The sequence below is a fragment of the Haliotis rufescens genome, unplaced genomic scaffold, assembly GCF_023055435.1.
Source record: "Haliotis rufescens isolate VD_foot unplaced genomic scaffold, xgHalRufe1.0.p SCAF_10, whole genome shotgun sequence".
NCBI lineage: Eukaryota > Metazoa > Mollusca > Gastropoda > Lepetellida > Haliotidae > Haliotis > Haliotis rufescens.
Genome location: NW_025963780.1, coordinates 11,368,202 through 11,380,888, shown reverse-complemented (window position 1 = coordinate 11,380,888; position 12,687 = coordinate 11,368,202). Strand labels below are relative to the sequence as shown.

Sequence of the window (12,687 nt, the reverse complement as noted above, 5' to 3'; positions counted from 1 at the left end):
GACGAAATTTAAGTTAAATAGCGTTTGAAATTAGAAACTGTCCAAATTATTCCAAATGGTATGCACACATGTAAATGTCATTAATTTGGTTTAGTGTCCCTGTGCCCTGGCATCTAGGACATAACACACATGCCAGGATAATGGACAGGTATATTTCCAAACTTTCCCAAACTAGGCACACATGTAAACATAACCACATGCTTTGGAATACTTGAAAATATGTGCCCTTACATTGATACCATCACTATTCCAAACTTCAGGAAATGGGTTGATTTCGTGTCGTGATCTTGAGCGTGACGTTCAACCCCATTTCACCTCACCTAAGCTCACATGTTGTGCCCGGTGTTCGGCATAAAGGGGATGAAACAGAGACTGGACGACTCGGCATTAGTATAATGTGGGATATCCATGTTAATCTGTAGCAAGGTCTATCAGTCGGCGAGCACTGTAAACTAGTACCAGTACTTTTCCGGCTATTCCAAGCAGCCAAATACACACGGGAACGCGAAAGGGACTATTTTAATAACCGTATGTCATTATTTATAGACCTTTATGGTGGTAATTCACGCAAATAGCAATTCCTACAAGAGAAAAACATATCTAAATCCTCCAATGAAATATTAGTTAATAGGCTTTGTTTTAAGGCACAGTATTTCATTACCCTTTTATTTGCACGAGTGATTTATTGATGTGTTATGGCTGCCTCTGTGCTATAAAAGCTGGGGAGGAGAGTCTTTGGCATTGATCGACAGATGACACAAAGGGAACATGGATTATAAACATTTGATTCCGACTGCAGGTAGAAACGTGTAAGTTGCATATTCAATTCAATCGTATAGTTACAGGGATTTGCTTTAATAATATTCTAACATTCATTTCAGTAAATTACTTATTATCTTAAAACCAATGTGTGGTTTTCATCCATGATAGGGTTATGTATCCATTATCCTTTGTTACCCACGAATGCGTAGGTGTTTGATATCGCGTAATAATTGCCTTCAACCTATTGTTGTTCATGCATGTACATTGGTACGTTTGTATGGAAATTACATGTACGTCTACATAACGGATTTGTGGATTTATGTGACAGCTGAAATAATCTGCTTCACATTACTGCAAAAAGGAAACAACTGCTATTATAAAAAGTTGGATGATACCACTGCTAAGTATAATAAAATTATACACAAACAAGTAAAATAGAAATCATGGTTTATATGCGCGCCCTGCTTGATGCTCAAACTCATAATCAAAATCCCACGTTGTCAATTCAATGGTAGTTTATATACCCTTTATCGTTCTATTGTGTATGCAAAAGTAAAACACATATACAATATGAATAATGTACAATGTAGGTTCTCGAACCTCTTACTGAGATGCGTGGAATTATTTTAGCAAGTTCAACATTAGTTCCAGCCGCTTCTTAGAAGTTATTTGAATATTGAATATTTAAGTAAACTTTTAATTTTGAAAACTGACTACATGTACAATGTCTAAATTAGGGGGTATGTAATAATTTGAAAATTAAGGATTGGTGTAAAACATGTTCAATGTATGTACTAGTAAGAACCACTTTATAACCACATAACCTACGATTTTAAAATATGTTATTCACCTAACTTTGCATACATGTCTGTACAAACTGTGGTTATCATATAAGAAGATCAACGGTCGTCTGTAATACATTTGGAAATACTTTCCCAAAATACCATTGGCCATGTAAAGTGATTGAAACAATATTGAGAACATTTTGTAATTGAATATGCAGAACCATTGTATTTTGTCTATATTCAAAGTTGAACCTAAAGATCTTTAAAAGTGATCAACATGTAACACGAGATGTATGACACTAGTATATGAATGCTGAACATTGGGATTTCTAGATGTGTCAAAAGTATTTTGTAGACGTGGGCTTTTTGTACCTCTGGTACTCTAGTTGTACAATTCGTTATTGCGAGTGAATGTTATTTATTTTTTTCATGAAAGGGATTGCAGTGGAAAATTTTTAACACTGAAGACGAAATGGTTAATTAGGACGGTAATTGTTAGTAGTTAATGTTAATAGTGTGGTGGGTGGGAGGAAAGCCCGAAGTGTTCTTAGGCTTGAGATGCCTTACAACTCGGGTCACCCGTGCCCGAAAAATTAACTTGAATTACTCTTGCTGTGAAAGTGATTATCATTATTTATATGTGCCGACGTTTCCAGATCGATTTCTTGCTTGTAGAGATATGTTTGTCGAAATAGATACCATTTTTGAGTTTGATGTTATTTTCAGTTACGTGAAACAGAAAATCTTTACGACCTGAAATCAATAGTTTCTGCCTTGATATATCAGTTTTGTGTGACTGTTCTCTGCAAAGAGAGCAAGGATGGAAAAGTAAATATAACTTTTCTTTGATGATGGTAGTTCATTAGTCCTGTGCAAGATTTCGACTATGTCCATATGACAAGACATTTAAGACAATGAAGGCCTTGCTAATATGAATGCAAGTGTTCGGGAGTAGTACTCAACATTTTACTGCGTCTATAAGAATCATACCGGTATACCAGTATGTTATACCTGTGGTATATAGGTACCTTAGTGTGTAAATCCCACTAATATAACATGTGACTATAGGGCCTATACTTTAAAGCATCAGTTGCTATCCGCCGCAATCAGCAACGTATTAACTATTCGTAGCTATTGGAATCTGGAACAGGTAAACCAATGGTTGATGGCATGACCACCTAGCCATGCCGTCGAAATGTGAGATGTATAGGAACTACTCGACCTTAAGTTTTATCAACTTCCCCGGCAACCGCTGGCTCTCGGGGACAACGTTTGCTCTTGTGACACGTACACATGTAATAACTATCAGGTGATTGATTGTTAATCTCCACAGTAAGTTGTTTTTGTCCACATATGTGATAAATAGGTAGTAGAAAGTTTATATTTATATATATATATATATATATATATATATATATATATATATATATATATATATATATATATATATATATCAATCAGAATCACACTGCTATGACTGGATCAGGCATGTAAGCTCCCGGCGGAAGAATTGGATTGTTGGGATAACCTGCATGAAAGCTTTAAGGAAGTGGCGGTGTTTGTGGTGTCAAAAAATGATATCAGAAGTTGTACGCTGTAGAATAGTAAATGCAAATAGTAAATGCACATAACGGTAGGTCGGAAAGTATACTGGAAACAAATCATTATTCTAACGCTTATTTCACGTTAGGTCCTTTGAACTCAAATGTGCATTTCATTGTCAATTCGAGGAATGTTTTCCAAATTTAATATATACTGAATAACAAAAGTTCCTGTGACATTTAATAAGATTTAATGAAAAGTTATGTTTTTTACCAAATCTGAAACAATTTCGGTTTGCAACAGATAAAAGACTCCTGTAAATGTTCATATGGTTTAATTTGCCATACTGACTTCAGAAAATGCGTGATTTCATAAAAAACAAAAAAGTACTGTGGGATCATATCTGTCCATATCTGCTGGAGCATGTTTCGAAGTTCCTGGAGTGTCTGTGGAAAACGTAGTTGACGTCGAAGGCGCCGATCCATCGCATCCCACATGTGCTCGATTGGTGAGAGAGATCAGGGGAGCGAGCCGGCCAGGGGATGACATTCACGTTGTTTTGTTGAAGAGATTCCTGAACAATTCGAGCAATATGAGGACGGGCGTTGTCATGTTGAAAGGTAATACCTGGGCCATGACGACGCAAAAACGGTAGAACAACGGGGCCGATGATCTCGTCGCGGTAACGCTGTCCATTGAGATTTCCCTCTACCACTATCAAACGGGTCCTCCGTCTTGCTGTAATCCCACCCCATACCATAACGCTGCCGTCCCCGAACCGATCTTCTTCATTGACAAAATGATTGACGTAACGTTCACCTCGGTGTCGGTACACTCGAATCCGTCAATCGCTGTGGCTGAGGTGAAAACGAGACTGGTCAGTGAATAGAACTTGTCCCCACTGCATGGCCGTCCAGCGTAGACGCTGTCTGCACCACTGTAGACGTACTTGACGGTAGTTTCCAGTCAAAATGGGACGTCTGGCGGGTCTTCTGGCAACAATCCCTGCACAATTGAGGCGACGACGTACGGTTTGTGAAGATATTCGTCGAAGGCCAGGGATGCTTCTTGCAGTCACTGTTGCTGGCTGGAATCGATTTCGTAGGTGTGTTGTTCGAATCCAGTTGTCATGTCGATTACGCGTGGCCTGCCACTCCGAGGATGGTCTCGACTGCATTCGTCTGTTGCCAACGTTGCCATAAACACCAAATGGAGTTTCTGTGGACGTTAAATTGTCTTGCACAATCACGTTGACTCGATCCTGCTTCAAGCATACCAATGGCTCGCAGACGCTCATTTTCGGACAGGCGTGGCATTTCGTAATGTTGAATAATTGCGTAATTTTGTTGTTTTTCTGAGTGGTTGTTGTCAGCACGATGCTAAACAATGCATATGGAATCCCGTTGACGCACATGTTTTTATACCCATTCTTGGGTAGTGAAATGCATGGGGATTGCATAAAAGTCAACTTTTGCATTGAATGCATGCTTTTCTGTAGCAGTTGCGTTTTTTGTGACTTGATTACAAACATGTACTCCAATATTGAAAACCAAACTTTCCTTGTTTGAAAAATACATTAAAATATTGGTGTCACAGGAACATTTATTGTTGAGTATATATTGATGCACATCCTGCTTAAATAATTCTAATAAGATTGTGGCTCTTCGTGCCTCCATTACTGCCTATAATACAACTCAATAAGGGCAGCTTGTTTGAACAAAAAAGGTTTTCTTCCCAGATGTTTAGAAACTGATATTCTACATTTTTTGCAGGTTGCCATTTCTGTTCTATTATAAACACGATTTGACCTTTTAACTTTGATCCATCAGAGCCATACCCGTGCTCGTTCATATAATCAAATGTAACCCACCTGCGTCAATCTGATGATGATGCGAACTGATGTAAACACAATACTGCAGCATTACACCTAATACATTTAACTGCGCTAAGAACGGTGATTGCAGCAGCAGTATGATGCATTGGTTAATCTGACAGCAGGTGTTAGAATGTCAGTTGTATGCAGTCATCGTATCTCTACTGGCAGTTCATACCATAAACTAGACATTGATTTTGTAGATGTATGTACTTTAAAAACGATAAGTTGAGATTTTATCTTAATTTCAGATGAACACAAGGAGCCACAGTAGGTCAACTGAAACAAGTTATTCGTTCCTATGTTGGGGAACCTGGAGTCATTCCCTATGGCAGTTGAGGAACCCACTATCATCAACCAGTCTCTCATCAGCCAAACAAACTACTCTTACAATATATCTGTACTGGGGAATCATATGGCAAGTAATGATCACGTTAATGGTAGTGGAGATGAAAGATGGAAGGTGATTGAAAAAATAGCTTTCGATATGGAAACTGTGTACCTTTGGGTTATCCTTGCTTTAGGATTTCCTGGAAACTGTGCAACAATTGTGACGGTTATCAAAATGTTCACCGAGAGATCTCTCACAATGTATATCGCATTATTAGCCGTTGTGGATAACCTTTCTATCGTAGTGAAAATACTGATGTTTGTTCTACCGGATAATGGCATCGGTGTCGGTAACTTTGGTTGCAAAACCCTTGGATATTTCGGAAACGTTTTAAGTACATTTGCAAATTGGCTACTTGTGGCGATGTCCATAGAAAAAGTCGCGGCCGTTTGGTTTCCTCTGAAATTTGTGCAGATCTGGTCCCCTAAGAAGTCCCTCTCTGCCGTGGTGATCATGGTTGTTCTTCTGTCAGTCATGTTCCTTCACCTGTTCTGGATGGTGCGGTTCGTGGATGACAAAGATGCTGGCATGATGTACTGTAGTATCTACGACGAGTACAAATACTTTATGGTGCATATTTGGTACTGGATGAACGTTCTCATCTATGCAATATTGCCATGCATTTTGCTGACGGTTTTTAATTTGTTGATCGTGGTTGGAGTTGTAAAAGCTCGAAAAGTTCGGCGGCGCTTTAAGAGTAATTGCTACAATAAGCACAAAAACATCAGCGTTGATCGACATCGTCCTATTACGCTTATGTTAGTCGCTGCAGCTGTGTCCCTAGTTATTCTCACAATTCCTCGATGTGTGATGCTAATTTTGACTCCATATTTGAACTTCCCGGGGGGAACAATAGAAGGGTCTGTTGAATACCTTTTAGACTGTATAGCATTTGTTTTATGCGATTTCACACACGCCATAAACTTCTATGTATATTCGTTGACCGTTGAAATATTCAGACGTCAATTTATTGATATTCTGATGTGTCGGAAACAGTCAACGACCCCTCTCCAAACTACGTATACATCGTTGTCGTTTCGGTCTTCCCACCTTGCCAGCAGACACAGTATACGTAGGGAAAATCCTCCTGTTCGGTTTGGAAAACCTGTTGAAGCTTAAAACGTTGTTTTTTCTGAAAATTGCAGGGTGATGGTTTTCTGGATGTAATTGGCTTGATAACGAGTCAGCTATTTTTCTGGTCAACGGTAATGGTGCAATATCTACTAAAGTTGATTCAAAACAGCATTAGGTCCACTGCCTGGCGAGTTTGGGTTTATCGGGATATCAGGGGATATCAGTCCTCAAATTGGAATACGATTCTATCTTCAACTGATTTGGTAGCTATTATTTGAGGTCATTTCACTCACAGTGAAACTTCTTCCTTGCTTTTGTGATTATGTTCAAGAATATGTTTTAATTAAATTGATGTAAATGTTGTAGGTATATATGTTGCCAATACTCTGCCTCGTGTTTTATGGACACTTAAATGCATTGTTTTAATTTAGTAGTATCTATCGTGTCATCAAATTATTTGAATGCCTGAAATCTTATTAAAATTGCCAGAAAGGTAAATGGTTCTATCTACAATATAAGGCAAGATAAGGCAAGACAAAACCACTTAATTTTCACTGAACTAAAATTTCTTTGGGATGGTGGGAATAAAAGGGTCGTAAACGTTGTAACGAAAAGGTCGTTTGAAAAGAGTATGTGCATTTATATAGACATATATGTGGTAGGTCAGAAAGCATCAAATAAAACCTGCTACTGTAAAGACTTCTCTTTTCACAAGAACTGATATTGATTGCAGTTTTCTTTGTGTGCCTTAAACGTTTCAAGGGGCTTTTTCGTCAGTGACACAAATGCAACTGATCACTTAAGACAGTGACAGTGTTAAGTGTTTTGTGTGCATCGAAATAAATTCCCCGTTGCTAAAACATGTTGTATCTTAACTTGACACTAAAAGTATGACTGGCGCCTGATTCGTTTTTATTGATGCTGATTGTAATATCTTTGACAATTTTGTATAAACATGTCAACGTTGAATATTTCTTACAAATTAATCATACCATTTTCCATCATAGGTTATATAAAGGCAAAACACAGAATAGTTACGATAAAGTTTTCGATGAGTGCCTTAATCAAACCAATTTTACACTGTAGCACTTTTGAGTATTTGAGAAAGCAGATTACATTTTTTATTTGTTTTATGTTCAATGAACAAACAAGATTATATTGAAAGTGAAAACAATGAACATTTTGCGAAAGTAACATCAATGATGCCCCGTGTTGTTAGAGAACAAAATTATTTCAGTATTAAGTCAAAACAACAATACAAAATGAAAACATCAACGCCTCGATTATCTGCCGAAAAGAGTTGATGATATAAAAAGAAATACAATTCAGATCAATTCATAAATCGTTCATGGATAATAACATAAGATTAATATGAATAATGTCGACAAAAACAAATATATATGATGATGTTCACAATATTTGTTTGAATGTCTATCCACAATTGTATGTGTGAATACGCACCTATTCTACTCATGGACATGTGTGTGCGGGTCTATTGTTGACTAGATATTCGTTACAATTACAATGGTATTATTTTTTAGCATTATCAAATTGGTTATATTTCAAATTCGTTTACCATCGCTCGTGCAAACCAAATATCACCGAGCGTATTTTGAGAAGTAAAATAAAACAGGATATATTACACGTGGTAATATTAAACGTAGTAGGCAATTGAAATCATATTATTGGTAATATAATGCCTGGTATTGATTGTTTGCCATTGCGAGATATTACATTTATGACATGGTGCCCAGCTCCAACTTGTGTACACCACAAGGGCCATCAAGTATTGGTGCATGTTACTCCACTTTCCGGGTTAGAATTGGTCTTCAGCAACCCATGCTTGCCGTAAAAGGCGACTATGCTTGTCGTAAAAGGCGTAAAACGGGATAGGGTAGTCAGGCTCGCTGACTTGGTTGATACATGGCATCGATCCCAATTGCGTGGATAGATGCTCATGATGACAATCACTGGATTGTCTGGTCCAGAGTCGATTATTTTACAGACCGCCGTATTATAGCTGGAATATTGCTGAGTGAGGCGTTAAACAACAAACAAACAAACAAAAACTCCACTTGGTTGATCACGAACTGTCTCGCCAGTGCTACTTGATGCTCAAATCATTGTACGATTCTGGTCGTACCACATGGGCTACTCCTACTATTGATTGATTGATAGTTGTGTAACGCCGCACTCAGCAATATTCCAGCTATGTGACGGCGGCCTGTAATCATCGAGTCTGTCCCAGACAGTCCAGTGATTGACATCATGAGCATCGATCCATGCAATTGGGATACGATGACATGCATCAACCAAGTCAGTGAGTCTGACCACCCGATCCCGTTAGTCGCCTCTAACGACAAGCATAGTCGCCTTTTACCGCGAGCATTGGTTGCTGAAGACCTATTCCAACTCGGATCTTCACGGGTCCTACTCGCGATAAAAATAGTTGTTTAAATTAGAATTTGGATATGTATGGATAACACAATGAGAAGATATCTATTCATCTCTTCAAACAAGCAATAATTTATTACCTTCAACAATCATGGCGTAGTTCAATCAATAGTACATCTGATACGTTTAATTATAAACATTTTAAATCTCTTTTAAATGTAGAAAATATCTTACACAGTACATCTGAGAATATGTGTGACTCGTTTCGGATGAAGGAAGTTCAAACTTACAGTTGATTTGGGGAGATACACACATGTCCCAAACACTGAACGGTTATGTAAATATTGACGTGTGTAGAAAATGGAAGATCTTTTATTGAAAATTAATTTCATGTATTGCTTGTTTGTGAGCGTTTATTGTTTAATACATTTATATATAAACTCTAACGGCTAAGAGAAACATTTTTTATTTCTTCATTGGCATGTGCAGTTCATGCAACCAAGCACTGTCTGTATTATGGGTCTATGTCTTTTTTCCTGAATAAACTATCTGTCTGTCTGTCCTGCGTGTTACATTACATATATTCTATATTAAACTGCTTACTGAAAATCCAAAAGAGTTTCATAGACGTCTATGAGAAGTTTTAAATTTTTCATTCAACCTTTAAATGTGTTCACGGTACTGGTATATTGATTACTGATTGTGTATTAGTGTATAATATTGTAACATTTTTCATATTTTCTATTATCTTTATGTAAAAATAACTTCTATATTTCAATAAAATCTTGCAATCTTACTTCTAATGTTGTGTTAATAATACTTTCATTGAAATTAATCATGTGTGCAAAGGAATGAATGGTATTGAGTATACATGAGTAATCAGAGAGTTTGGTTTGGCGACGCTTTGAATAGTTCTTCAGTAAAATCACGGCGTATCAGCTTTAAGCGGGAGAAAAGATGAGGTTGGGTTGAATTAGGTTTAACGTCGAGTTCAAGATTATTGCACTTCTATAGCCACGTGCATGCACGTGTGTGTGTGCATGTGGCTGCTTGTACTAGTCCGGACTGATGCCGGTTTTATAGTGCTAACCCACTGAATACCATGTCGCAGTTTAAAATGGATACCCCATTCACACAGTATACTGACTCAGATCCGACAGTGCCATATTTTAACGATTGCATCAACCAGGTAACATGTGTTAGGTTGGCCTTGCTATTTTCGCTTGAGGCTCCAACAAATCGTTTGTAATGATTTTTAAAGTGCTTTTGTCATTCTACGTGAATATGAATCGACATGTGAATTGTCAAATGTAGTTGAAATCAATTATATATAAGGTAGATAAATACTTACGGAGCCATATTCGGGACACCGTATGATCTCTATTGAACGCCAGGTCAAGAGGGGAAGGTTTCGAAACATGGGCCGGTTACGACAGATACTTGCCAATTAATCTGAATGATATGAAGTCAACATGACCTGGGCTACTTTCATTTCAAGCCTCTTCGGAAATGCATCACTTACCTGTGTCGTTAAAGGAATCCCCTCTACACGACAGTTCGTGTAGCGCGGTGAAGTTCAACACAAAGTAATACAGGCAGAGATTCTCAACTCGGTGTACTGCATGTCGACTCAAAGACCATGGTATGGTGTTAGCGAGAGGATTTTACTGTTCTCCGTTCTCTTGCGATGGCACTCTGTTATGATCTATTAAAAGCAATAGCGCTGCCTAAGAGATTCGTTCAGGTCTCATATGAAGTGGGGCGGTCGGGTAGCCTAGTGGTTAAAGCATTCGCTCATCACGCCTAAGACCCGGGTTCGATTCTCGACATGGGTACAATGTGTGAAGCCCATTTCTGGTGTCCCCCGCCGTGATATTTCTGGAATATTGCTAAAAGCGGCGTAAAACCATACTAACTCATATTAAGTCCTTGAGTCTAGAAGATATTTGTACATTACACGCGTATCGTCCTTTGATGGAGAGCATGTGTTGAAAGTGTATGCCGAGTATAACTAGAATGAAGCGGTCAGTCAATCTTTAAGTTTGGCTGTCGAAATCAGTTTAGTTTATTCAAATAATGGTCATTTTTAGAAATCTACAGTAAATGTATGATATTCAGCACGAGGACGTCCGTCACGAGGACCAGTGTACGTGAATGTCTTGTGTGCTCATCCTTTGAGCTCTTTACAGCGACGTTTTGTATCCTACTGAGGCTTAATGATAACTCTAACACAGCCTGGTGAAGATAGTGGCAGAACTTGTGCCCGTAATTGTGTCCCTCATACTGCCAGGATTAGCGGGCATTACATACTCTGTCTGCGCCATGCCGATTTTCCCCACGACCGACTGTGTGTTTCGTACAGAGTGAAACGATTGCCTTCAATTTCCACACACTGGAAGCTGACATGCATTACAGAACTGTCATACACCAAGGTGTAATACTTTACTTAACGCTTAACATAAGTGAGTAAGTGAGTATGGTTTTACGCCGCTTTTAGTAATATTCCAGCAATACAACGGCGGGGGACACTAGAAAAGGGCTTCACACATTAGCTTAACATGAAATTTGTGCACATAAAGTGAGGGACAAAAGAAACTATACCTCTCAGTTGATTTTATATGTTTTAATTTTCAGTGAAAATATCTTGAGTTAACGATATTATAATTACACCCCAAAAATTAACTGTACTTGCGCTTAGTCAGCATTCAAAGATTACATCTACAGTGATTTAAAACTTTTAATGATTAAAAGAAGTCTACTTTTTGAAAATCAATAAATTTGTTTTTTTCAGCACACATTATTAACATTTCAAACATGGTAGAGGTCACATAGTTGCAACATATTTCTTAAACCAGTCTTCATTAAACCAATTTATTTTTACACAACATTACCCAGCCACAGATTACTTTTTACAACTATTGCGGAAATGATGTTTTAAAAGACATAATCAAATTTAACAACAACGTTTTCACGTCTAAATTACATATAAAACAAACTCGGTGTACTTTCTTTTGCCCCTAGGTTTACATGTTCCTAACACTCTTAGCCGATTGACTGTATTGTATAGTGACTCCTATTTTTTATATAAAATGAGAAACTATTAATCAGTAATATATGTATCACTAACTTTATAATCTTAATGACCACTTCTATACGTGTACACAAGATGGAAACAATCGGTTTGCGCAAGTAAATAGATATTACAGAGAATGTCCACACAATGACACTATATTTTAATCAAAACAGTAAAGTTAAAACAACAAATCTTAAAAACGATGAAAAAGAAAGATATACGTTATTTATGCGAGTATATCCCACAGCAGATACAGCAAATACAGCGACTCGTCTCCCAATCTTAATAGGCCTTATATCCCTCAGGGATTATGTCCCAGTGATCTAGTGTTAGAGTTATCATGATTTGATATCTAGACACGTGTGAGAATTGGATTAATGTGTCAAGTTCTCGCGAGGATTTCAAGACAACAAGTCGAATTGTTGTCACGTTGACCTTGCTTTATAATATATGTTTGCTATTAGAGTTGCCATGGTATTGGATTAGCTTCCCGTTGTCTTGGGAAATTATATGGAATGTAAATTTTTTAATCTCCCTCAGGTAGCACCAACGAGAATGTTGTCAGTGTTGCCATGTACAAATCAGGGAGGATTTGGACTGGCATCAAATCTCTATGAACCCAATGAAGATTTTATTAAATAAATGTTAAACGTTCTTGCTTTTGTGAAATCATATATTATGTCATATATATATATTTCATGTACTTCCTTCAACATAAATAGATATATATTGAAGGAAGTACATGAAATCCCTTACCATAATAATAGGAAATCGCGTAACACAATTACTATAC

The 12,687-nt window shown here is 37.6% G+C and overlaps 1 protein-coding gene across 1 annotated transcript; it reads left to right on the top strand.

Annotated features, from left to right (window-relative positions):
- Positions 1 to 692: 692 nt before the first annotated feature.
- Positions 693 to 8,324, top strand: LOC124145342 (FMRFamide receptor-like). The gene is made up of 2 exons (XM_046515068.2): positions 693 to 809; positions 5,214 to 8,324. The coding sequence occupies exon 2, from the start codon at positions 5,264 to 5,266 to the stop codon at positions 6,470 to 6,472; it is 1,209 nt and encodes a 402-aa protein (XP_046371024.2). The 5' UTR covers positions 693 to 809; positions 5,214 to 5,263; the 3' UTR covers positions 6,473 to 8,324.
- Positions 8,325 to 12,687: the final 4,363 nt, after the last annotated feature.